The following is a 26,917-nucleotide window of genomic DNA, read 5'->3' as shown; positions in this document are numbered from 1 at the left end:
CCAACCTAGCAGTTCGAAAGCACATCAAAGTGCAAGTAGATAAATAGGTACCGCTCCAGCAGGAAGGTAAACGGTGTCTCCGTGCGCTGCTCTTGTTCGCCAGAAGTGGCTTAGTCATGCTGGCCACATGACCCAGAAGCTGTATACCGGCTAACTCGGCCAATAAAGCAAGATGAGCACCGCAACCCCAGAGTCGGCCACGACTGGACCTAATGGTCAGGGGTCCCTTTACCTTTATGGTTTTGTTTTAGCCGTGGTTTGTTGGAACAAACTAGGATCAGTCTTGTGGATAAACAAAGCAACCATGCCTAATTTTGCCTAATGCTGATTTCATTTTTCTAATGGCTCTTGCCTCACATCTCTGGCCATGTGAGCGTCTGGGGAGGGGTGCTGGAAAAAAAACCAGGTTCATGCCAGTACATTGCATTCAAAAAGTAATGGGAAATCATGGTTGCACAAGCCATTGTTTGTAAGCCAACTTCCGTCCATGGTTTCACATTCTGAATTGTTAATTTCCCCTCCCCCCAAAAAAAGGTCAAACATATTAGTCACTTGTCACCTGACGGTCTCCAAACAACCTACCCTAAAAATAAATAAATACACATACAACAATAAGGGAAGGGGGGGGGGGAAATAAGGAGATTGTATAATATATTGTCTAATGAAACACTTATGAAAAAGCAAAAAAAATAAATTGCCTTATGAATAATAACAGTGTTAACTATACGATTAACTAATAAGTTTGAAAATGGGGGAAAAATGGTTTGGTAGTTGACTAGAGTAGGTGAATCATGCAGTGTCAAAAGGGGCCCTTGCCTAAACAGAACCCAGAGAGCTGGTCCCAGCAGCTACGTTCCTGTGTCCTACAGCTGAGTTCTTTTGCTTTCTGATTTTAGTACCTCTCAATGAGCGCCAGATGGCAGTGATAGAAGCATTCCGCCATGCTTGGAAAGGCTACAAGGAGTTTGCCTGGGGCCACGACGAGCTGAAGCCCATCTCTAAGTCGTTCAGCGAATGGTTTGGCCTTGGCCTAACACTCATTGATGCCCTGGACACCATGTGGATCATGGGCTTGAAAGAAGGTCTGCCCCATTTCTCCCATGTCAGTTTTTTCACTTGGCCTCAATTTACTTGATTTATTTTACCAAATGTCTATACCACTTCATCGTAGCAGAACCGCTTGAGTGGTTTATGGGAAGTGTTGAAATCAGCACTAAGACAATTAAAAGCAAATAATGAAAAGCATTTATAAAAGCAAAGTCAGTAACCAAAATAAGAGATTTAAAACATGCCTGCTTTTATGTGTCTTCATAGGCTTGCTCAAACAAAAATGTTTTAAGCAGAAAAAATACAGTGAAGGCACTTGCCCGATGCCAATAGACAGGGAGTTCCAAAGAGCAGGTATTGCTGTGCCAGAAGAATGATTTATTGCAGCTGCAGAACAGGTATTACGTGGCATCTGCAACAGTGGCAGATCTGCAGATCAGAGTGGTCAAATGGGCACATGCGGAGCGAGGCAATGCCCTCCTTTCCATTGTTTCTCTTGCTCCGCCAGTGTTATCTGAGGTGCCAGAACCTTTCTGCCAGAGCTGGCACGTTACCTTGAATATTAGCACACTTTGCTGTAGCTGCAGAATATTTTCTTTTTTGTCTCTTGTGTGTGAGTTCGGGGGGAAGGGGTTTAGTTTGGGCCCCCAACCTCAGGTTGACTGTGTCTGCTGTGGAGATCATCACCAGCCCCCTACCCCCACCCGCTTCCACAGGCATGAATGGTAGAGAGCTATATTGGGCAGGAGCCATAGCTGCAGCAGAACACACTGTGCAGATGCAGAAGGCACTGGCATCATCTCCAGTTAAAAGGGTCCAGATGACAAGTGATGGCAAATACACTTTTCTGCATGAAAAGCTGGACAGCTGTTGCCAGTTAGAGTAGGCAGCACTGGAATAGATGGACCCATTTCCTAAATGGGCATAAAGGCAGCTTCTCCTGCTCCTAGGCCAACAAAGCAAACCTGTGTTCAGCAGCTTGGGAGGCTGCTCTTTTACCTGGCATCCAGGTGGGCAGGAGCCACTCCCAGATGTGGCCTTAAGAATGAGGGAGCAGTGGCGTAGCGTGGGGGTGCAGGGGGGGGCCTGGCCGCACCGGGCGCAACATCTGGGGTTAGGGTTAGAGGGCGCAAATCCACGGGTTAGGGGGCGCAAATTACTTGCCTTGCCCCGGGTGCTCACAACCCACGCTACGCCACTGTGAGGGAGGGGGATTTCCCGAGTCTTCCCTTCCCCAGCAGCCCAGAAAACCTTGGTGCAGGGTTTCTGTTGACAATCTCTTTACTCCCTTCCCCAATGCAGAGTTCAAAGAAGCAAGGAAGTGGGTTGCCACTGACCTCAACTTCAACAAGAATGTGGACGTCAACCTATTTGAGAGCGCCATTCGGATCCTTGGGGGCCTGTTGAGCACTTACCACCTCACGGGGGACAACCTCTTCCTAGAAAAAGCTGTAAGTAGCCCTGCGATCTTGCAGTCCAACAACAACCAACGTCCCCCACCCCACCGCTGCCGCCGCCAAATTCCCACAATAATCTCTGAACGTTTCTGGCACTTTTGAGAAAGTAGCAGCCCTGTGGAACTGAAAACTGAGGGAAGCCAGTTTAAAACCAGTGTCTGTTTACAGTGGCTAATTGGATGTTTTCCATACCCACCTCTGCCACATTGTCATGAGTCCCATAGAGAAATTGTAGAGAGAGCGGTCAGACCAGGAGAGGGTTGGGGTGTTGGAGGAGCTGCCTGCTGGTGACCCTGGAGAGACAGGCTGTGCCTGGGCCTTGAGAGGCTGGAATCCAATCTTGGGGACGGTCCCGGTGGTGTAGCCTCCCAGCACTCTGCTCTGTCCCCTCCGCGTCACCTGGGAGTGCTGCGTCTACTCCACAACCCCCAGCTCCAGTGCCAGTCTCACCTCTGATCCTGACATCTCTGCTGCATCACTAGAGTCCACCCCAGCTCATCCTCTTAGGAGAGGTTAGGCACTCATCAGGAAGAAAAGGTATTCAAGGAAGACTGGAAAACGTTTATTGAATATATGAAGAATCATTGTAAACAAATTCAAACACTCGCAGGATTAGAGTAAATTTCAGCAATATAAATTACGTTGAGATAAAACGGATAAAATAGGATACAGAGTAAATGGAATATGAAACAGCAAGGGAAAGTTAAAAGGAGCCATGGAAAGCGGGGAAGGGAAGTCAATGTTTAATGTATTGTATTTGGTGTATGTTAATGGGGAAAAAACGTAACAATGAAAATCCCACATAACGGGACCCAGGTTGTGTTTGTGCTTGTCTTCATTTGCTTAGCCAGACAAAGCACCTGTTGTTTCTTTGAACCCTGTTTTGTACCACACTGATTTGAGCATTGAAGATGTTGGCAGAGACTGCACTCCGAGTTCGAGTTCTCAATCCAGTGAGAGCCAGGAGGACACTTGCTGATAAAGGGCTCTGCAAATCCAAGGATTGGGGAAACCCTTTTGTGTGCTGTGGATGTCATGAGGGAGACCCTCAAGGGCAGCCTCCCCCAACCTGGTGCCCTCCAGATGTTGTGGACTGAAACGGCCAGTGGTCAGGCACGATGGGAGCTGCAGTCCAATACCTGAGTCTGGGGAATACTGCTTTGCCTGTTCTCCTCTCAGTGACACTTCAGAGCAGTCCACCCGTGGCAGATCTAGCTGTCAAGCAAATGATGAGCATTAGTGGCATTCTGTTTGGTTGCTGAGCTTGGATGCAGCAAACCACTTAGCTTTTTTGATATCCCTGAAAGAGTTGTTGATTTTGCTTCTTGAATGGCTACCCTCTCCCCCTGCTCCCCCTGCTCCGCTCTATGTTTAAAGGTAAGCTGTGTTTGAAACTGAGGGAAATGTCAAGAGCCCTTGGTAACATTGCGTAATATAGCGGGGGTGTGGGTCTGTTCTAAAATGTCAGGCATGGGCCCTTAGGCCCTTCTGAAGTAGCTCTTTGGACCCCAGCAAGTCAGTACTGGCTTTGGCAGCCCCAGAATGCCCCTGCCCCCTTCAGAAAACAGGCTTCATGATGGAGGGCCCGATGGAGGGCTGGCTAGCTCAGTAGTTCTGAAATGGCATGACAGGGATTGTGGGGTATTCTCCAGGGCAAGACAGGAGATGATAGATAGCTTTCCATGAAAGGCGGTGAGCACATAGCCGCTGACCGCATTATAGAATTGTAGAGTTGGAAGAGACCCCTAGGGTCATCTAGCCAACCCCCTGCAATGCAGGAATCTCATCTAAAGCATCCATGAAAGATGGCCATCCGACCTCACTGAAAGCCACGGGTTCGAGTCCTACTCTACAGATCAGGAAAAAACAAGCTTGTTCCCTCTTCCATGTGACAGCTCTTAATATATTTGAAGATGATTGTCATACCTCCTCTCAGTCTCCTATTTTCCAGGCTAAACCTACCCAGCTCCTTCAACTGTTCCTCATAAGGTTTGGTTTCCAGACCCTTGATCATCTTGGTCGCCCTCCTCTGCACATGTTCCAGCTTGTCAACATCCTCCTTAAATTTGGTGCCCAGAACTGGACACAGTATTCGAGGTGTGGTCTGACCAAGGCAGAATGGAGTGGGACTAGTACTTTCCTTCATCTGAACACTACCTCTGTTGATGCAGCCTAGAATTGTGATGGCTTCTTTTGCTGCTGCATCATGCTGTTGACTCACATTAAATTTATGATCCCTAGGTCATTTTCACGTGTACTGCTAGCAAGCCAGGTGTCCCGTCTTATATTAGTGCAGCTTGTTCATCCTGCCTAAGTGCAGAACCTTTCATTTGTCTTTATTGAAATTCACTTTGTTAGTTTGGGCCCAGTTCTCCAATCTGTTATAAGGTCATTTGAATCACAATTCTGTATTCTGCAGAATTAGCTACCCCTCCCAGCTTGGTGTCATCTGCAGATTTGATTAGCATCCCCTCAATTCCTTAGTCCTAGTCATTGTTAATAAAGACACTGAACAACAATGAGCCCAGGACAGAACCCTGCAGCGCCCTTCCTGTCCCTGTTCTTCAGGATGACGAGGAAGCACTAATGAGAACTCTTTGGATTCAGTCAGTCAACCAGATACAAATTCACCTCACAGTTACCTCATTCAACCCACACTTTATCAGCATGCTCGCAAGAATATCATGGGGAACTTTGTCAACACTCTTACTGAAATCAAGATACACTATGTCCACAGCGTTCCTCTGATCCATCAAGCTTGTGACTCTCATCAGATAAATGTGATTCATCTAGCATGACTTGCTTTGAGAAACCCATGCAAAATCTTAGTAATCACAGCATCCTTTTCTACATGCTCACAGACCAACTGTTGAATTATCTGTTATAGGACCTTTCCTGGTATCATTGTCAAGCTCACCGGTCGGTAGTTTTGTTGTTGTTTAGTCGTGCCCGACTCTTCGTGACCCCCTGGACCAGAGCACACCAGGCACTCCTGTCTTCCACTGCCTCCTGCGGTTTTGTCAAACTCATGCTGGTAGCTTGGAGATTTGAAATCAATTAAAGTGCCTAGGTGTTCCCTTGCTACCTCTCTTCCTATCTTGGGCTGCAGCTCTCTACTTGCATCATTTATTCTGTTATCACCAGGTTGAGCATCACTTTCCTTTTGGGTGAAGACAGAGGCAAAGTAGGTACTGAGTAGTTCCGCCTTCTCTTTGTCACCCAGTAGCATTTCTCCGCCTTCCCTACGTAGAGGACCTATAATTTGCTTGTTTTCCTCTGGCTTCAGACATAGCTGAATAAACATTAATCATCATCATCATCATCATCATCATCATCATCATCATCATCATCTCTCTCACAAGCCTGAGCTCATTCTGAGCTTTAGCCAGCCTGACCTTCACCCTGCAACTGTTGGCTACTCTTGTTTACCCCTCCTTTGTGATTGCCCAATTCTTCCATTTCTTAACTCTCAGCTCATCTGTAAGCTCCTTGTGCAACCACACTGCTTTCCTTAGATGCCTCCCACTTTTCTTTCTTGTTGGTATTGTCTGCATTTGGGCCTTCAATATTTCTCCGTTTAGAAGCTCCTATCCATGTTGGTCTCCCTTCTCTTTGAGTATTTCTGACCATGGGATCTCACCCAGTAGCTCCTTCAGCTTTTCGAAAATGGCCTTCTTAAAGTCCAGAGTGCATGTCCAACTACACTCAACTTTCCCTTGCCTCTATATCATGAAACCCAAGAGGACATGATCACTTCCTCCCATGTTTCCCAGTACTTCCACTTTGTTGATCAGTTCCTTCCTGTTGGTGAGGACCGGGTCTAGAACAGATGATCCCTTTGTTGCTTCTTCCACCTTCTGGGAAATGAAATTGTCAGTGAGGCAATGGAGGAATTTGTTGAACCTTTCATTTGTGGCAGAATTTGAGTTCCAACAGATATCAGGAAAGTTGAAGTCTCCCATGACTACTATCTCTCTCTAGTTCTGTATTGCATTAGGTGCCTTCCTTGTGAGGTGTGACAGTGAGGTTCAGTGGGCCTGGCTGATGACAGCCCTATTAACTGAATGCATGACTGGAAATATTCCCCTTTGGTACATACAGCAAACCAACTCAGGTGGCTTGTAGAATAGCAAGTTTGAACCTGCACAAGGCAAACAAACTCAATGAAACACTCGGATCCAGGTGGCAATCCCAAGTCCAATAGCAACATGGCAATGCCTTGCAAGACTGATTTAGCTGCCAATTTAGCTTATTCCTGCATTGCATGGGGTTGGGCTAGATGACCCTTTGGGGCCCTTCCAACCCTACACTTCTGTGATTCATCAAAGTGGTTTTTGCTCACGGTGAATAATAAAATGATACTGGCTGTTCTCTCTCCTCCTCCTGTCTCTTCCCCCACCCCACCCTGCCAATATCACATATTCTCGACTGTTCAGAAAGATATTGGGAGCAGGCTCATGCCCGCCTTCAACACCCCATCTAAGATTCCATTTTCGGATGTCAACATTGGTCGGGGCACAGCGCATCCTCCTCGCTGGACATCGGATAGCACCGTAGCAGAGGTGACCAGCATCCAGCTGGAGTTCAGGGAGCTTTCGCGCCTTACTGGGGAAGAGAAATTTCAGGTATAGCTGTTGGTGAGCTCTTCTTCCTTTTCTGATGGCATGCAGAGGGGGACCGTTGGCCATCTAGTCCCATCCCCTTCCATCTCTTGCCAGAAAATGGGAATGTCAATCCATGCCATCCTGACTTTTGCAGGCCAGAAGTGGGAATAAATAGCTTCTGGGACATACATCATTCCTGTGCTATATAGACCCGGGCACTTAAGCTAAGACACCCAGAATGCAACAGGTGGGAGGGAGGGGTTGGAGAGACAATTGTCTGATATGATCCCAACGATTCCAAACCACCCCCAGTATTTCCAGTAACCAATGCAGCAGGATTTAAGGTTCTATTAAAATGCAGTGTAAAGTAGTTTCTCTTTTGGCAGGGTAATAGTTACTGTTTATGCCAGGAAAATAAATGAGCATGGAGAACAGGCTTGTCCATGCCTATTAGCCCAGCTAGCAAATGCAGGCCTTCTTGTTTAGATCTGGTATACCTCTAACTATTGGATTCTGAGAACGGGCAACTGGAGGCAACTGTTGCCTAGGAAGTCTTGCGGCCATTGAGAGAGAGGCACTTGGCTGGCCACTATTGGAAGCAAGGTGCTGGGCTGCATGGATACTTGGCCTGGTCCAGCAAAGCTGTTCTTGCATTTTCGCTTGTCTCTGAGAAATCAAAATTTGAAATTCAGTCCATCTGTTTTTGTACTTTTCCCTGGGGGGTGGGGGTTGTGTAAGCGTACAAATGAGTCTCCCTTGTTTGTACATGTAGAAAGCAGTGGATGGGGTGATGAAACATGTCCACACCCTTGCTGGCAAGAACGACGGCTTGGTGCCTATGTTCATCAACACCAACAGTGGGCAGTTTACCCACTTGGGGGTCTATACTCTTGGAGCCCGAGCAGACAGCTACTATGAGTACCTGCTCAAGCAATGGATCCAGGGAGGGAAGAAAGAAAATGAGTAAGTCCTTTTTACTTTCCCCCATCGCCTCCTTTCTTTTTTTTAAACTCTAGATTACATTGAACCTTGCTGGAAGTGGGAATAGGTGGGCATCAAGGGGCCTGTTGAAGATCTGTGCCCTCCGTATGGAGGCAGACTATTGAGTGACCTGGATGGAAATGCAACAGCATGTTGGAAATCTGTCCACTGCCCCAGGCATTTCATAATCCTCCTAAACCAGACTTTCCTAGCCTAGTGCCCTTCGGATGCTTTGGACTACAGCTCCCATCATCCCCAGCCAGCATGACTGTATGATGCTAGAGCTGGTAGTAGTGCAGCTGGGGCTGATGGGAGTTGTAGTCCAAAGCATCTGGAAGGGTGCCAGTTTGCATAAGGCTGTCTTAAACTAATTTTTTTTCCTGTTCTGAAAAAGCCATTTTGCTCTATGACCTGTGACAGTTCATTCACAGATTGACACACACAAGGTAAATGTGAATGTCACACAGGCTGGAAGTGTGAAAGAGCTCTGGGTGGTATCTTGTCTGCCTCTGCTGACAGCAGTCACAGTGCTTAAAAAACCAAGCCCTCCTGATGTGTGTGTGTGTGTTTATAATTGTCAGGCTTTTGGAAGATTACGTGAAGGGTGTCGAGGGGGTGAAGATGCACCTTCTCCGGAAATCGCAACCAAGGAGACTGACTTTTGTTGGTGAACTTGCTCATGGCCGCTTCAGCGCTAAAATGGTGGGCTTGCTTTCTACGGCTGGGAGAGCTATTTGTTAACATTGTTTTCTCTTGACCGCTCTGTTCTGTAAAGAGGTCCGATTCCTTTTTCCATTTTGCTCCTCCCTGAACCACCAGACTTCACCCATTTTTATCTGTAAGGGTGTCCTGGTCTTTGACTTTGTAAAAGGCTTGCACCTCTCCTCCTTTTTCATGAAAGTTAGGCAGCAATCCTGTACATCCTTTCTTGACTGTGATCTCCACTGAATACAATGGGATACAGTTCTGAGTGTATGTGGACTGCTAGCCAAATTTTTCCTTTCTATTCCCCAAACAAAATCTTAATTCCACTGGATAAAACGAGCTGACTTTGTCAATGCACTATCACATTTTGGTGGGTGCCCTCTTAGTGTTGTAGATCTGTCTTTTTCTGGGCTCTGGGGCACCTCACAAACTTTTCACCGGTTGATTCAAGGAGTAGCTCCCATGAAAACGGTTGGGCTTTTACTCCTCAGTCGTCCATTGCACAGCCACAGGGAGCTGCCGGCTGTGTCCTAGGGTACAATCTTCAGCTCATGTCTGGCAGCATTCTTCCTCTTCCCTCCCTATCCTCGTTTCATTCTGGGTTGTCTCTATTAAGATCATAAGCCTTTATTTTTAATTTCTACCCCCAAGTGCACTGTCAGGAAAGCAGTATACATAGTAAAAAAAAACCCCACCTTGAAATGCAGGGACCCGGTCGACCTGTCCGTTACCCCATCCCAATGGAGCACGTCCCCAAGACCCCTTTTCAACATCCTCTGGTTCTGTATCAGGGCTCCTTGCAGATAGATTGCCAGAGAAGTCTCTCCCTGCCCCAGGATAGACTTTGAAAACTCATAGAGAGATTTGGTTCTTCCTTAACTCTTGCCATGTGTTTCCTGAGCAGGATCACCTGGTCTGCTTCTTGCCCGGAGCCCTGGCTCTTGGTGCCCACAATGGGCTCCCCGCGGACCACATGGCCTTGGCAGTGGAGCTGGCAGAAACCTGCTACCAGATGTATGCGCAAGTGGAGACGGGCCTGAGCCCAGAGATTGTCCACTTCAACATGCATGCACAAAAGGACCGGAAGGATGTGGAGATAAAGGTGAGCAACTCAGCAGGTGCGGGGTGTTCCATCTGTCCTTCTTACAACTGTATTACTCCGATATTGGGGGGTTGGGGTTGGGGGGGGTCTAAAACTGAGAGGTTCTGCTTTATTAAAGACCATCTAGAGAGAAGATACAGTGGACGCTCGGGTTGCAAACGTGATCTGTGTAGGAGGCGCGCTCGCAACCTGCAGTGTTCGCAACAGCAGTGCCGCGTCTCCGCATGCACAGGTTGCGATTTGGTGCTTCTGCACATGCGCCGAATCCCCAAAGTAACCTGTTCTGGTACTTCCAGGTTCAGCGCCATGCGCAACCCGAAAACGCGCAACCTAAAGCGCCTGTAACCCGAGGGATGCCTGTACATGAGACAGTGGCGGAGTGTCATACTCCAGCACTGGGGGGGGGGAGAGCAGGCGGGGGCGAGGCTGGCGTGCGTCCTGGGGGCGTGGCACACTGCCTGTAAGGGGGGGCAGCCGTGATGGCACCCCACCGGGATCACGCTGCCGGGGGTGGTGCGCTCTCCACGCACTCCTCTTCCTCTGCCAGTGACATGAGAGTCCCAGTTTGTAGCTTTGGGTCTCTTAGCAACTGTGCAACTTCATGGAAAGTACCAGTGAGAGGACCTTTGGAAGAGTCTTCCCTGTGCAGCTTGCCTGGCACCATCTTTGTGGTGTTTTAACACCATGAGAAACTTTATATTCAACTGGGGCCTATTAAACGGCTAGCTGGTGTCACCCGGGCCTTGTGATTCTTGGCTCCATGTCGGGTGCAACTGAGTTTTGCTTTTGTGGTTTCCTGACTTCTTTGCATTCATGTTGTTTTCTTATTTATTAAAAGACCAGCTAAGAGAACAATGTTATGAGACAACAAATGCAATAAAATGAATAACTTAAGAAAATAAATAAGCAAGCTACTAGCTTTTGTGTGCTACAAGCACCTATTAGGGATGTATACTCTGGCATGCATATATACATTTTAAAAACGGACGTGCTCAGTGGGTATATTGCAAACATTTTGGATCAAGAAAAGTAAGGATTATGGTAAAATGGAGGAAGGAGAGGCCAGTGTACACACATACACACATACACCCCCCCCTCAGGGCTGAGGGATATGGGGCTACAAAGGGCCTCTTTCTTCTTCTATAATTCTTTATTTGTTTCCCCTCCCCCAGGCAGCGGACAGGCACAATCTTCTGCGCCCTGAGACAGTGGAGAGCCTTTTCTACCTGTATCGATTCACTGGTGATAAAAAGTACCAGGATTGGGGCTGGGAGATACTGCAGAGCTTCAATAAATACACACGGGTAAAGCGGATCTCTGGGGTGTGCTTTGGAAGCTCTTGGGCAGCCTTGGTCCATATCTTCACATGATGCACAGCTGATTTGTGGAATTTGCTGCCACAAAATGTGAAGGCCTTGAGCTTAATTAACTTTAGAGGGGGGTGGGGTGTGCATGAGAAATCCAGTGGCTATTAGTCCTAGTGGCTAAATGAAGCCTCCATGTTCAGAAGCAGCATAGCTCTGAAGACCACTTGCTGAGGAGCAACAGCAGGGGAAACCCGTTGTCTTTATGCCCTGCTTGAGGACTTTACCTAGAGGCAACTGGCTGACCCCTGTTGGAAGCAAGTGGCTGGCCTTGGTGTGTTCTTTGGTATGATCCAGTAGGGATGCTCTTAAGGTGCTTGTTTTTAAAACAAAAAAAATTCCTTCCAGTAGCACCTTAAAGACCAACTAAGTCAGTTCTTGGTATGAGCTTTTGTGTGCATGCACACTTCTTCAGATACACACAAGTGTGCATGCACATGAAAGCTCATACCAAGAACTGACTTAGTTGGTCTTTAAGGTGCTACTGGAAGGAATTTTTTTGTTTTGCCTATGGCAGACCAACACGGCTACCTATCTGTAACTTGTTTTTAAAGATTATCATCTCACTTTTCCAGCTTGTGTTAGCTGTCCAGGCCAGCCTCTGCCAAGCTGGTGTCCTTCAGACGTTTTGGGCTGCGACTCCCATCAGCCTCCAGCACAATGAGTTGTAGTTTGGAACACCTGGAGGACACCAGGTTGAAGAAGGCTGGCTTAGAACATTCAAGGCAGTCATATGCATGACACCAGGCAATGCAGGAAAGACGACATTCTTGGAGGCTGTCCTCCTGTGCACAACCCTCCCCCACTTTTCCTCATGACGTAGAAAACATGGGATTTGGGAACCTAACGTGGAGGGGGTGGGTAATGGCTGGTGCAGATGTGTGTGTCATTACACTTGCCAAGCAATAACCAAATGGCTCTAGGCAGGGAGCAGTCCCATGCTCAGGTTTGTTTTCTTGGGATCCTTCTGCCCAGGTCCCCACTGGTGGCTACACATCCATCAACAACGTCCAGAGCACCAGCAACCCGGAGCCAAGAGACAAGATGGAAAGCTTTTTCCTCGGGGAAACACTCAAGTATCTTTTCTTGCTCTTCTCTGACGATGTGGACTTGATAAACCTCGATAAGTATGTCTTCAACACAGAAGCTCACCCTCTTCCAATTTGGCCATCAGCATAAAATGAAAGATGAGGCACCAACCATTCCCGGTCTTGATCGTGTCCCAGCTTGTTGGGGTCTGAAGGGAGGTGTGCAGAGTTTTGTGGGTTCATTTTTTTGCTGGCAGCACATCAGAAAGGTTTACGGAAGGGAAGCTCCAGACATACACCCCCTCCCCCCACCACACTACCCTTGCGTCTTATCTCTCCGTCCACAAAGACTTGGTTGGGCAAGCAATGAAGTGCAATGCTGAATCCTGCCTGGAGCATGAGACATTTGAGAGGAGAAACAGGGATCACATTTATTTGACCTGGTGAGATCCACCAAGCCTTAGATTTCGTATTGGTGTCCGAATGAACGTCCTGGTGAGAGGAGACTCATTTGGGAACGCCAAGCTGCTCTCACTTTACAGCATCGTTCCACTGTATGAGCCTGTGCCATGTCTGTATGGTAGAGGGAACAGAAAGAGATAGATATTATCATCCCAAATTTAGAATCCTTGTTGCTGGTGCAGTTTGCTGATTTTCCACTTACATTCCAAGCCAGAGGGCTCTACCGCTGGCCACACACACAAAAAAGCTGACCCTTTTTAGCAGTGTTACCAGTGGCAACATCTTCATGGCACTCTGAATAATCTTGTGATGCTCGTACCGTTGTGAACTGTGGGGCAGTTTAAGCGCAGAGGCTGCTGGTTTGGGTGGAGGGTTGTGTACACTTCTAGGTGTGTCACTCTATATATTTCTTAACTTATCTGCATAAATGCAGGAAGACAATGTGAAAAAGAAATTTTACATTCTAAAAAAAAAAGGGTTTTCTGTGCAGAAGTTTATATATGTATAGTTAATGTTTCAGCTCAGGTATTCCAACTGAAAGCTGCTTCCTGAAGCTCCAGGAGTCCTGAATAAATGTGTGAGGTCGTTGCCATTTCCTCCCGTGGATTGGAACCCATGCCTGAAATAAGCAGGCTTGCTGTTCTTTCCTTCGCTGTGTGCTGGCTCAGCTGGGCCTTTGCTGGAAAAGAGGGTTCTTGTTTGGTGTACACAGCTAGAAAGCAGTTGCTTCCAGGGTCCAGTTTCTATGGTGAAGTCAAAGAGAATGGTAATGATTGTGACTGTTGGGAAATGGGTTAGCACAGAGGGTGTATTGATTTGTATTGATTCTCCTGAAACAGTAGGCTTGATAAGAAAATGCTGTGGCTTTTTAAATACAGGTCAAGGAGTAAACCTAATGTATTAAGTGCAAATGTATTAAATAACCTAATGGGGTTTTGAGGTCTTGAAAGCTCTTGCTAAGGGGAAAGCTTAGTTTGAGGCAGTATGGGGCTCTTTGGCAGTATCCTGGCTCTGGTGCCCCTGCTTTCTGTTCTTCGTCTTGCTGGCCACCTCCAGGGTTAGCTCAGGGTGGTGAAGGGCCTTGTGCAATAACCTGAGTTTGGGTCAACTAAGGAGCGGGGGCATTTCTCCTTTTCCTGGGTCTGTTGTATGTGCTACCCTTTCACTTGCCCTTCCTATGGCTTCATGTGGAATTCAGGGTATATGTTTCAGAAATGTCTTGTCTGTAGTTCTCTTTTTTTCCTTTTTGCTTATGCTTGCACAGCACCACCTCTCCCTTATAGTTTGTTAGCCATTATTTCTTCCATCTCCTCCTGCTTCCACTGAATCCCAAACTCCAGAAGAGGAATCCCAGATTGGAGGGGTGGAGAGGGTGCTGGAGACCACCCTCTCTAGTTTGGGGGCTGACCAGTCACCCAGCAATTTTCATTGCCTGCCGTGGAATTCCCAGCCTCTGTTGCTTCCTGCTTTTCTCAGTAGTACGTTCTGTCAGGACTGTCTTGTAACCGCTTAGTCGCTGTTTTTGAGCTGGAACAAATTCTTTAAATATCAAGGGTAACAAATTAGTGGGAAGATGCCCTGTGGCTTCCACATCAGAATGAGTAAGAGAGCAGAGCTTGGACTGGCACGAGAATTTCCTGCAATGAATTATGTTCTTGGTAGATCCTACTTGTCTTTTATTTTTTCAGAGTGTATTTTGCGAGCTGTATCAAATCTGGCACATATGGTGTTGGTGGTGGACTCTCTTTGCCCAGAACAAGAGCTGAACAACAACAACAACTTGTCATAAGACTTTCCAATCAAAAAGCAAGTTTTCAGAGACTGAGGTTTGGGTGCTGACTTAATAGCTGGAGCAGGGCAGTGGACAAGACCCTGCGGGTGGTGATCCAGTTCAAGTCTCACCACTGCTAGGTATAGTCTCAGCCTCAAGTTTCCCTGCAAAAGTGCATGGATTGCAGCAGCCCTACCTTGCAGGATGGTGGTTAGGCTCTCAGAGATAAAAAGTGCAATATAATTGCTAAGGATTAATAATTCCAAATTTTGCTGCTGTAAGCATGGATTTTCAGAGGAAGGCACTGGATGCCAGTTGTTTTACACGAAGCCTGTCTTCCCGGTTGTAGGGCAGTGTCTCCTGAGTGGCAGCAGAAAAGCGTTCGCAACCCTGCCTGCCCTGGGCAGTATTGGAACATTCGTCCGAGAAAGATTTATGTGTGCGTGTTTGTGTGTGTCAATTACAAGACTGTGGTGTTCCTGTTCCCTACTCTCCTCACCCAAGTGCACCCTGGAATTTAAAAGCCATACTCTAAAGCTGAACAGTTGCCCCATCTTGGGAAGGCCAACGCTTAAACTTTGCACTGGGGCCTTCTACACCCAAGGGAAAAGGGGGGATGAGTGGGTGTAGGAGCTGGAGGCGAGTGCTTTCCCTAGGAAGGAGGCAGAAGCTGGTAGACAGGTGATGATGTATCCCTTGGTAGCATGCAGCTAGCCAGGCACAAGGTGGAGTCTTTTTGGCACTGAGCAACCTACCGTGCTGGAACACGCTCTCCAACTCCTGGGCCTGCACCCAGAAACTAACAGCAGAACAAATGAGCTGCACCTGCAGAATGTGGCTTTTGTTGGTGCAGAATCCTGAATTCTCACTCCCCTCACATGCAGAATATTCACAGCTCCCCACAAAAGCCAAATCCTCTTCATTCTCTCTTCTTTCAAAGCACTTCCAAAAAAGAAAAAGAAAAAACCTGTATTGTCATTTTTCTTGCTCTGCAGTGCCACAGGTCTGCAGACATTCCGTGTTTAATCTTCCATGGTTATGTGTAGGCAGGTGGGTTATGGGTACAGTGTTGTGAATAGGAACATGTCTTACTGTGAAATGCTGCCTATGAAGATTGCCAGTTCTTTCTCCAATGTCTTAAAGGAGGGAAAACAGGAGTTTCCCCATCCTCTTCCTCCGAGCAACAGAAACAACAACCAGGAGTCTAGTTGGCAACTTGCTGCAAACTGATAGGAAGCGAAGGCCAGATCTTCCAACCACCAAACCTCATGCCTAGATGCTGAGTTGCTGCTGTGTTTACTCCTCCGTTTGGTACAGGAGCTGCAGGGTGGAGGAGCTTCCAAGACTTAGCCTATTCCCTTTCCCCATGCAGCTGCTCTAAAGCTGACTGCCTTCCTTCTCTTCCCCTGCCAAAGAAGAAAAAAGAATGAAGCCTTGCTGTGTTTGTTTTCTGGTCCACCGTATTTGTTACATAGATGAGCCCATCCCATTGTGAATGTGCAAATGATTTTTGGTGTACTTCACCTTTTTAAGAGGTGGAAGAAATATATCTTAAATAAGATTTAAATAAAAAATCCCATTGTATTTAGTCAAGCTAATCCACAGAATTCTATTCCAGTTTAATAAACTTGTAATTTATTTTGAGACGCTGTTTTTCTTCTGAGTTCTGGTTTACTGCTTATGCATCCTCACACCCTCTGGGCTGCTCAGCACCTGACTTTGCTTGATCTTGCACTGAACTAAATGGGGCACGGGTGCCGCATTTCAGTCAAGCTGCAGGCAGTGACCAAAACAAACAAACAAACTCATTGACACTAGTGGTCCGCAGAACAGCTAGAGAGCAATGCCCACCCATGTGTTCCTTTAAGGCTGACTGGAACCACCCTTGGGGGGGGGCACAGCTCTGTCGCACGACACCTGCTTTACATGCAGAAGTCCCCAGGTGCAACCCTTGGTGTCTCCAGTTAAAAGGAGCAGGGGGCAGGTAACGGGCCCGAGATGGGGGGGGGGGACAACTGAGTACTGGGCTAGACAGGCCAACGCTCTGACTTGGTGTGCGGGAGCCTGAGCTTATTCCAAGAGATTTCAGTGAGAGGGTAGAATAATCAACATACTTGCCTCCAACACTTGGGATCGGTTATAAGCTCCATTAAGACACAGGCTGTTCTTCTTGTTCTCAGCAATGGCAATTTGCCTGCTTTGAAACAACACAGGAGACGAGTGAGCTTGAAAGCCTCAGCTAGCAAGATCAGTTAATGGCAGAAGTCCCTGTTCCTTTCTCCGGAGAGAGCTGGCTGTCTCACTATAGGAAATAATGCGTGTCATGTATACCTGGACCCGATCCAATGTTCAGGAAACACAAAGCAGGATAGAGCTCCTGAGGGAATCTCCAGTTTTATTCTTGTTTTTACAATCCTGTTGCAGAGAAGTGTCTAACTGGCAAACTGTAGGCAGGACTCCTAGCTGGTTTTGGTACCCAAATGCTGCCTTGACGACTCCTGCTAAAGCCTGGCTGGATAGTGGTCGGGAGTGAGCTGCTTTGAGGCCCCAGCTGCTGCCTTGACCCAGTCACGGATGATGTTTGCTTCTTGGAGACGAGCCTCTCTGGCTGAAGGTGGATCGGCTGGGTTGGAACCCCTGTTGGAACACATAAAGCCCACAGGAAGCAGATGCCAAATCCAGGGAACCACAGCTGGCAGTTTTTCAATTTGGCTATTTTGGAGCTCTTTTGGGGATGAAATGACCCCTCTGGTTTACGCCTGCTCCTCTGGGGTAAACTGCCTCTAAACATAGAGACTCTATTTATCACAGGTTTTGGTCCTATCTTCTGTGAATTTATTCAAGTGGCTGCTAAGATATTAGCAAGGGCTAGTCTTGCACTGGAGAAGAGAGAATGAGGAACTGGGCATCTTAACGTACCTGCACTGAAATAGCCCAGACTGAATTGCTTAATGCAATCTACTAACCTGGTGCCCTCCTGATGTTTTGGATGTTAATGGCTGTTGTAGTTCTGGAGGGTGCCCAGTTGGCAAAGGCTGGCTGAATGGCGTAAAATAAGTGAAGAGTTAAAATTTATTTACCACATTTTTCGCTCCATAAGACACACTTTTTTCTTCCTAAAAAGTAAGGGGAAATGTCTGTGCGTCTTATGGAGCAAATGCGTGGACCCTGGAGCCAAATTGCCCAGGGGCAAAAAGCAGATCATGCTCATTTTTTTGAAAAAGGGAAATGGGTATTGAAACAAAGCTGCTGATTGGCAAGCGATCAGGGAGGGACATAAGGGACGCTAGCAATAAAGGAGGCTGCCTGGGAGTGGGGAGGTAAAGACAGCGAACTTGCAAGGAGAGGAGACAGGAAGACTAAAGCAATGAGGAGAGAAATTGGAAGAAAAGGAGGAGCAAAAAACTGCTCCAGCTAAGGAAACGACACTAAGGCAAACGAGGGAAGGGAGTGTTGAAAGGAAGCAGCTGATTGGTAAGCGAGATAAGGCAATAAAGGAGGCTACCTGGGAGGGGGGAGGTAAAAGCCCATAGATCCTCAGGATTTTTGCACTGGGTCACCCCAAATTCACCATCAGATCACATAGCATGTCCATGGCTACAGCCTGCACCAAAAAACCCCCACACATCCACTGTTTCGTGGGGCCGCAATGGCACAAAAGCGTGGTTACAAAGCACCGATCCACATGGATTATCAGGATTTTTGCATTGGGCTACCCCAAATCACATGTCTGTGGGCACAGCATGAACCATAAAAATGATACATCCACTGTTTCATTCAGAATATTTTTTTTTCTTGTTTTCCTCCTCTAAAAACTAGGTGTGTCTTATGGAGCCATGAATATGGTACTTAAAGGTTTTTAAAAGGACTTCCTGTCTGAAGGAGGGATCTTGAAGGATTCATTAAACCTTCAGTGGTGGCACCCATGTTGGTTACAGAGCTCCTGACAATTTCTGCAAATACATACCTGAGATCTAGATGATGGGCACCTCCCTTGATAAATATCGCTATCAATGAGGAGCTCAGGTTCTTTCTAACCTGCAATGACAATGAACGGAAGTCAAGACCTTTCTGGGGCCGGCAAAGCGTTCAAGCTGACAGCTATAAAAGAGCAGGCAGAATTTGGAGAGGGTGATAACTTACTCCGCCACTGGCCCAGGGATCCAAGTCTCCGTTTGAGAAGATGATGTTGCTTGCAGCAGTCAGATCTGAGGGTATTAAAGCAAGATACTAAATAAGACTATTTGTTTATCTGGTAGATACTCTTTAAATTGCACCAAAGAAGCTGCATGATGAGCTGAGGCCCAGTGGCAGAGCTCCTGCTTTGCATGCAGAAGGTTCAAGGTTCAACCCCTGGTACAGCTGGGAGAAGCCCCAGCTGGAAATCCTGGGGAGCCCCTGCCAGTCAGTATGGAAAAATACTGAGCTAGATGAGGCAATACTCTGACCCAGTAGAAAGCAGTATGGTGACAACTCATGAAATAGTCTCCCAAATGTAATGCTTGAAGTCTTTCATGGGCTAGCTAAAATTCAAGGGGTGCTCTGCATTGAAGGCAGTCGAAGAAAAGGACATGCTCTAGACTGGGGAGGGAGCTGCCTTGTTACAGAGTTGGACCATCTGTACCTCAAACCAATATTGGCTACTCTGGCTGGCAGCATCTCTCCCATCAGGGCACCCATCGGGAGGAGACAAGGTCTGCCGAAAAGGGTCTCTAGTTGCCGATCTCACCAGTCAGGTACAATCCCAAGCCAAAGGGAGAGGGAATGAAGAAAAAACTGTCTGCTTACCACCACCCCAGAAGCTGGTCCGTAGCCATGACGGCCGAGGGCGAACCCCCCATTTCTGAAAGCAGTACTGTTCCCTGGCAGCATCTGTGAAGGGGATCTCTGGGAACATGTCGGTCACGTTGTTGCTGTTGAAGGTTAAGTTGATTTCAGTGCAGGCCTGAAGAAAGAACTGATATTTCAGCAGCCATACTGGTCCCAAAGAGGGCAAAAATGGCAATGAAGAATGGGCATGTGTGTTTCATTCTGCACCAGAGGTGACTTTCTTGGAAAAGTACATGCTTGGCCAGAAGGGTGGCTCCCCTTAGTGAGGATGCTTGAGATTCTCAGTGCAGTATGATCACATATTACCTGCCCCATGAAATGTGGCAAGAGCATTCAGAGCCTGGTACACAGAGAGAACCTTGCTCCCTAAGCAAGGCAAAGATCTTAAAAGCTCCTTTTTTGCGCTGGGGAAAACTTGTTTGGGAGAGGGGAGGCAAACCCCTATCCATGCCCTGGCTCTGAAGCCTTGAGGTGCTTGAAAAGTACTAACGCCCCCCAACACTACCACCCTGAATGGGGGGGGCACCAGCTTGGGGAGGTAGTGATTCCCAGCACCCCGTTCAGGGTGGTAGTGTTGGGAGGCGGTCGTGCAGTGCTCGGTTCTGAATATAAGCTGCACTTCAACTTTTCAGGCAGATTTTTTTTTTAAAAAAACATAATTTTTATTAACAGGCCAATCATATCACATTATTTCAAATCACATTAATTCCAAATTATACAGCCGAATTTTTCAATTTTGTTGGGGGTACCCATACATCAAGCTCCGGACGAGAATCCAAACATCACTTCTGTTACTGCTTTAATTAAACAGTTCTATCCAGTTCTCTCCAGATAGTCTCTTTTTTACTTTCTTCATTCTTCTTGTTGTCGTATATTCCTTTCTTTGCAATCTCTGATAATCTTCACAGGCAGGTTAAGAACAATCATTGTCTGTATGGGTTTTACGCACTCCGTAAGTCATATTTCATAGGGACAGCCGCCATTCCACTCCTCCTTCGAAAATTTATCTTCGGTCTGCCCTTTAGTTGTCCCAGGCTTGTAAAATATCTCCTAGAGGGCTCTGCCAGGTTAAAGATCAAATTCCAAACATCCTTCACTTTCAAATAGTCCTGGTTCTCCTCCCCCCATCTTTCTTAAACAAGCCTGACTTCCTCCACCCCACCTTCTTAGCTCCAAACATACCCATCTCTTAATGGCGCTTCATCTCTTGATTTATTTGTCTTTGCCTGCCGCTCCGATCCCATAAATCCATAAATCAGCAGTCTTATCTCCCGACCCTTGCTTGACGTATGTGCTTTAACATCTTCCAATTATATATTTCCAATTATATTTTCGTGTTAAAGAGAGCCAGCACGTGCGAATTGGAGACGGTGTCTGGGAAGAGCCAATCACACCGAGGGCTTAGCCAAGTGAACGGCGCACCCCCTTCTCTCGAATCTAGGGGTGCATTGTGGCCACCGCTGGCAAGGCAGTCCCCCCCATATCCTTGGGGGGGGAAGACTGCATACTTCCCATAGCAGCCTCTTAATTACCTCGTATGGGTCGGAGAGATGTTATTGTCGGCCATCTTCCAATGCGCCACCTGGTGCACCCCCCCACAGCCAGAATTTTTTGGGGGAGTGCAGCTTATATTTGGGCCAATACGGTATCATGCAATCATATGCTTGTGTAAAATCAGTGTGAAATGAAGATATCATGATTTCATGATTGTGTGATACTATTTCATGATTGCGCAATGTGATTTCATGATTGTGTGCTATGACTTAATGAAATCATATCACAATATCAAGGTGTCATGATTCCATGAGTGTGCGCTATGATTTCATGAAATCATAGCGTGAGATCAAGGTATCGTGATTCCATGATTGCGATGATTTCATGAGATCATAGCACAGAATCAATATATGATTCCATGATGGTGCGCTATGATTTCATGAAATCATAGCGCAAGATCAAAATATGATTCCATGATTGCGCTGATTTCATGAGATCATAGCGCAGGATCAATATATGATTCCATGAGTGTGCGCTATAATTTCACGAAATCATAGCGTGAGATCAAGATATCATGATTCCATGATTGCGCTGATTTCATGAGATCATAGCGCAGGATCAATATATGATTCCATGATTGTGAGCTATGATTTCAGGAAATCATAGCGTGAGATCAAGGTATTGTGATTGCGATGATTTCATGAGATCATAGCACAGGATCAATATATGATTCCATGATGGTGCGCTATGATTTCATGAAATCATATCACAATATCAAGGTTTCATGATTCCATGAGTGTGCGCTATGATTTCATGAAATCATAGCGTGAGATCAAGGTATCGTGATTCCATGATTGCAATGATTTCATGAGATCATAGCACAGAATCAATATATGATTCCATGATGGTGCGCTATGATTTCATGAAATCATAGCGCAATATCAAGATATCATGATTCCATGATTGCGCTGATTTCATGAAATCATAGCGCAGGATCAATATATGATTCCATGATGGTGCGCTATGATTTCATGAAATCATAGCGCAAGATCAAGGTATCGTGATTCCATGATTGCGCTGATTTCATGAGATCATAGCGCAGGATCAATATATGATTCCATGATTGTGAGCTATGATTTCATGAAATCATAGCGCAAGATCAAGATATCATGATTCCATGATTGCGCTGATTTCATGAGATCATAGCGTGAGATCAAGGTATCGTGATTCCATGATTGCGCTGATTTCATGAGATCATAGCACAGGATCAATATATGATTCCATGATTGTGAGCTATGATTTCATGAAATCATAGCGCAAGATCAAGATATCATGATTCCATGATTGCACTGATTTCATGAGATCATAGCGCAGGATCAATATATGATTCTACGATTGTGCGCTATGATTTCATGAAATCATAGCGCACCATCATGTAATCATATATTGATTTCATGAAATCATAGCGCAAGATCAAGATATCGTGATTCCATGATTGCGCTGGTTTCATGAGATCATAGCGCAGGATCAATATATGATTCCATGATGGTGCGCTATGATTTCATGAAATCATAGCGCGAGATCAAGATATCATGATTCCATGATTGAGCTGATTTCATGAGATCATAGCGCAGGATCAATATATGATTACATGATGGTGCGCTATGATTTCATGAAATCATAGCGCGAGATCAAGATATCATGATTCCATGATTGTGTGGTGTCATGATTCATGAAATCATGATTCCTTGGCATCGTACGTGAAATGCAATCGTATACAAGGGGTGGTATGTGGTGTTATGGGAGAGGGACCGTATTGGCCCGAATATAAGCTGCACCTGCAAATAAGCTGCACCTTTAAGATTGAAGACTTATTTGTGGGCTCTACCCCCCTGAACAGGGGGAGTGGGTGGCGGCACTCAGTTGCGAGCACACTGCATGCCCACCTCCTGGCACTCCCTCCCCAAGCCGGCACCGGCCTCCCTCCCCATTCCCTATTTACCAGGGGTTTGAGTACCTGCGTTTTTGCATATATGCAGAACCCTTTGAACCAAACCTCTGCATAAGATGCAAACATACTGAACAGAGACACTGAAGTCTACACTGCTATTAAAGGGGCGGGGATTAAGAAGACTTGCTCAAAGTAGCAAAGTGGAAAGGGCTATGGATTGAACAGCTGTTTAGACACACTCCCATTTGCAGACTGTAAATGCTTTTGTATAATCTCTGGTGGAGCTGCATTTGGGAGGCTCTGTGATGGTCTGGGAAAGCACAGGAAAGGGCAACCAAAATAATCAGCCTAGAGCAGGGGTCGCCAACCTGTGGCCCATGGGCTGGAAGCAGCCCACGGAGGCCGTTTAACCTGCCCCCGAGCTGCCCCCGAACCGAGCTGCCCACTCAGCAATAATGGAATACTCCTACAGGCCCCATGGCTGCCTCCAGCAACTGGAACAGCTGCGCAGCATTCCCGGGAAGGGGTCCTGGTGTTCTGGAACTCACAGCTGCTCTCTTGTAAGCACCCGGTCTTAGCAGAGTAAAGCAGAACAGATGGAGGTGAGGAGGTATCTGGGCATACCTACTTTATTTCTACTAATTACAGATTAAAGAACAAACATGTATGAGAGGAGCATTCCCTCATACAGACGCCCTGTCTCATCGCGAACAGAGCAGAAAGAAAACTTTCTCACGGAACAGAAAGTAAACAATAGGATCAGATGATCCTTGCAATGGGAGGAGTGAAATACTAATAGGTAAGGTCCTGCGTGCGGTGCTAAACTAGCACAGCACGACGCAGGGACTCTCTTCCACCGCTCCAGAAATTGCTTCTGCACAGACGCCAGAAATTGCTTCTGCACAGGCGCGATTTTTGGCGTCTGGGCATGTGCAGAAGCGATTTCCAGCGTCGCAGACATGCACAGATGTGATTTTGGGAGTCGCGCTGCACTGGTCCAGCCCACAGAGGATCTCTGCAGGAGTGGCCCATGCCCAGTAAGCCTTGCCAACCCCTGGTCTAGAGCTGCCTATGGGCAGCAGCTGAAGTGTTTTGGATGCTTAAATTTGGGCGGGGGGGAGCTCATTAAGTGTAGAAGGGAAAATAGGATGGAGGATTGTAAAACTACATACAGTGGTACCTCTGGATGCGAACAGGATCCGTTCCGGAGCCTCGTTCGCATCCTGAGTAGAATGCAACCCGCGACTGCGCGTCTGCATGTGTCGCAATTTGCCACTTCTACGCATGTACGTGACATCATTTTGAGCGTCTATGCATGCGCGAGCGGCAAAACCCGGAAGTAACGCGTTCCTTTACTTCTGGGTCGCTGCCTATTTATCTACTTGCACTTTGACGTGCTTTCAAACTGCTAGGTTAGAAGGAGTGGGGACCGAGCAATGGGAGCTCACCCCGTTGTGGGGATTTGAACCGCCGACCTTCTGATTGGCAAGTCCTAGGCTCTGTGGTTTAACCCACAGCGCCACCTGCGTCCCTGGAAGGCAGTTTAAGAATCATTAAATACAAGTAATTGTATTTAATGATACGATTAGTATCACTGGGCAGAAGATCTGAGATAGCGAAAGAAAGAAAAAGAAAGGAATGTCCTTCTCTCAATACTTAGCTTATGGAACTCATTGCCATAAAGCATGGGTAGGCAAACTAAGGCCCAGGGGGGGAGGCGGATCCGGCCCAATCGCCTTCTCAATTTGGCCCACAGACAGTCCGGGAATCAGCGTGTTTTTACATGAGTAGAATGTGTCCTTTTATTTAAAATGCATCTCTGGGTTATTTGTGGGGCACAGGAATTTGTCCTCCCCCCCCCCCCCCGCAAAAAAATATAGCCCGGCCCCCACAAGGTCTGTGGGACAGTGGACTGGCCCCCTGCTGAAAAAGTTTGCTGATCCCTGCCATAAAGCATGCAGAGCGACCTTTGCCAACCTAATGTGCTTCAGACTTTTGGACTAAATCCCCATCTTCGTTAAAATATATTCTTTTATATTGAGTCCCTCCCTCACAGGGACTCAAAGCAACTTGCTGATAAAAATAAGAACAATTAAAAATGTGGGGGAGGGGGTTTCCATTAAAAAAACAAACGCTGGTATAATTAAAACACACAATCTGTTAAAACCATACAGCGCAGCACCAAGCCTTTCATTAAGAGCAGGGAGTTCCCCAAAAGCCTGCTGGAAAAAATAAAAAATCTTCACCTGCTGGTGGATGGACAAGGAGGACGGAGCCAGTCTGGCTTCTCTAGGGAGGGGATTCCAAAATCTGGGAGAGGCCCATCATCCAGCAGGGCTGGTGGTAGTCAGAGACCACACAGCATCTGGCGGGCACCACATTGGTGAAGGTGACGCTCTTGTTAAATTTCACTCCTCTTCCCCCAGGCATACCTGATAGTCCCATGCAGCGGCATCTGATCCTGTTCCACAACCTGTGGGGTCAGCGCATTTCTGGTACAGCTTGTAAATATCGAAACATGGAACTATCCCAGTGGAGTTATAGAGCAGCCCTAGTGAGTAAAGGAAAGGAGGTTATGACGCTGCTCATTTCAAGGGGCCAGATTAGATGGCTTATTATCATCAATAACATCAGTATGTTTAATTATAATGATGATGATGATGATGATGTTCGATTTATTTAATAGGTGTACAGTCGTACCTCTGATTGTGAATGTGATCCACCCGTGCAGGAGGCACATGCACAACCAGCAGCGCTTGTAGCCTGAAGTGCACGAGCGTGATGCGGTTCGGCGCTTCTGCGCATGACATCATTTTGCGCTTCTGTGCATGCGCGAGTGCTGAAACCCGGAAGTAAATCGTTCCAGTACTACCGGGTTTGGCGTGGTCTGCAACCTGAAAACGCACATCCCGCAGCGTTCATAACCCAAGGTATGACTGCATTTTGCTTTTTCCAGCAACATAAATTGAGATCAAAGTGGCTGACAATAATCACAATAGCACTGTGAGGGGAAAGGGGGGAACCCCATTGTAAACACTATAATAACAACTACAGTAACATTAATAATAATAATATTATTATTAATAATAATAATAGCAGCAATTAATTTGTTGTTGTTGTTGCTGCTGCTGTTGTTTTTGTTGACTGGGTTGCCCAAGCCATTCTGGGCGTCAAACAAAGCAAACCACAACAATAAATCATTGAAACCCTTAATACAATTTAGTAAAATCATAGTCATTCAACAGTAATAATTAAATTTACATCCTGCCCTTCCTCCCCAATGGAGCCCAGGACATCTGACAGCAATAAACTAACAATAAGAATACATGAGAATGTAAGAATAGCCTGTTGGATCTGGCCAGTGGCACATCTAGTCCGGCATCCTGTTTTCATGGTGGTCAAGCAGATTCTTCAATGGGATACCCGCAAGCAAAACATGAGCACAAGAGCCCTCTCCCTGCCCTCCTGTGGTTTCCAGAAACTGGGATTCAGAAGTATTTATTGCCTCCGACCATGGAAGCAGAGGAGGGCCACTGTGGCTAGCAGTCATTCATAGCATTGCCCTCCTCCATGAATTCATCCAATCCTCTTTTAAGGCCATCCAAATCAGCAGACATCGCTACTTCCTCTGGGAGTGAATGCCATAGTTTAACTTTGCCCTGCAATAAGAAGTCCTTTCTTTTCTCTGTCCTGAATCTTCCAACATTCAGCTTCACTGGGTTCCCATGAGGTCTTGTGCTGACGGGGGCGTGGGAGGGACTTTTCTGTCCCCTCTGTCCATGTCATGCGTGATTTTATAAACTTCTATTATGTCACCTCTTAGTTGCCTTTCCTCCAAACAAAAGAGTCCCAAATGCTGCATCTTTTCTTTGTAGGGGAATCTCTCCACCCCCTTTATCTTAAAAACATCTTGAAAGCAATTCAAATATAGATACCATCTGGGAAAGATCTGAACTTGTGGGAAGACAGAAGTCTTCAGTTGTTGTAAAAAAAAGAAGAAGAAGAATTCTATTGAATATTCTTTCCAGGGCAGGGGAGAGTCCAAAAGGGTAGGTGCCACAACCCAAGAGGATTGCACAGAAAGTACCTGTTAAATTAGACCTGCAGAACACAGTATACAA

The 26,917-nt window shown here is 46.7% G+C and overlaps 2 protein-coding genes across 5 annotated transcripts in view; one reads left to right on the top strand and one right to left on the bottom strand.

The window, feature by feature from the left end:
- Positions 1–16,165, top strand: part of MAN1B1 (mannosidase alpha class 1B member 1) — a 28,247-nt gene extending 12,082 nt beyond the window's left edge. For 3 of the 4 annotated variants that reach the window (XM_083721752.1, XM_083721754.1, XM_083721753.1), the window contains exons 6-13: positions 897–1,082; positions 2,350–2,498; positions 6,941–7,129; positions 7,881–8,071; positions 8,671–8,791; positions 9,699–9,896; positions 11,069–11,200; positions 12,236–16,165. In XM_083721752.1, the coding sequence (XP_083577878.1) occupies positions 897–1,082; positions 2,350–2,498; positions 6,941–7,129; positions 7,881–8,071; positions 8,671–8,791; positions 9,699–9,896; positions 11,069–11,200; positions 12,236–12,439 (1,370 nt within the window). In that variant the 3' untranslated portion in view covers positions 12,440–16,165. The remainder of the gene's footprint in view (positions 1–896; positions 1,083–2,349; positions 2,499–6,940; positions 7,130–7,880; positions 8,072–8,670; positions 8,792–9,698; positions 9,897–11,068; positions 11,201–12,235) is intronic. The other variant, XM_083721755.1, reaches the window with a different exon arrangement.
- A 731-nt stretch (positions 16,166–16,896) lies between these two features.
- DPP7 (dipeptidyl peptidase 7) overlaps positions 16,897–26,917 on the bottom strand; it is a 34,990-nt gene continuing 24,969 nt past the window's right edge. Inside the window, exons 9-13 of the mRNA XM_083721824.1 lie at positions 25,229–25,347; positions 19,310–19,466; positions 18,665–18,729; positions 18,489–18,559; positions 16,897–17,158 (exon numbers count right to left, since the gene is read on the bottom strand). Coding sequence (XP_083577950.1) covers positions 17,023–17,158; positions 18,489–18,559; positions 18,665–18,729; positions 19,310–19,466; positions 25,229–25,347 — 548 coding nt within the window. The 3' untranslated portion in view covers positions 16,897–17,022. The remainder of the gene's footprint in view (positions 17,159–18,488; positions 18,560–18,664; positions 18,730–19,309; positions 19,467–25,228; positions 25,348–26,917) is intronic.

The sequence above is a fragment of the Podarcis gaigeae genome (assembly GCF_964106915.1).
Source record: "Podarcis gaigeae genome assembly, chromosome: Z".
Lineage (NCBI taxonomy): Eukaryota > Metazoa > Chordata > Lepidosauria > Squamata > Lacertidae > Podarcis > Podarcis gaigeae.
The sequence above is the reverse complement of the archived record's forward strand: the minus strand, read 5'-3'. Positions and strand labels throughout refer to the sequence as shown.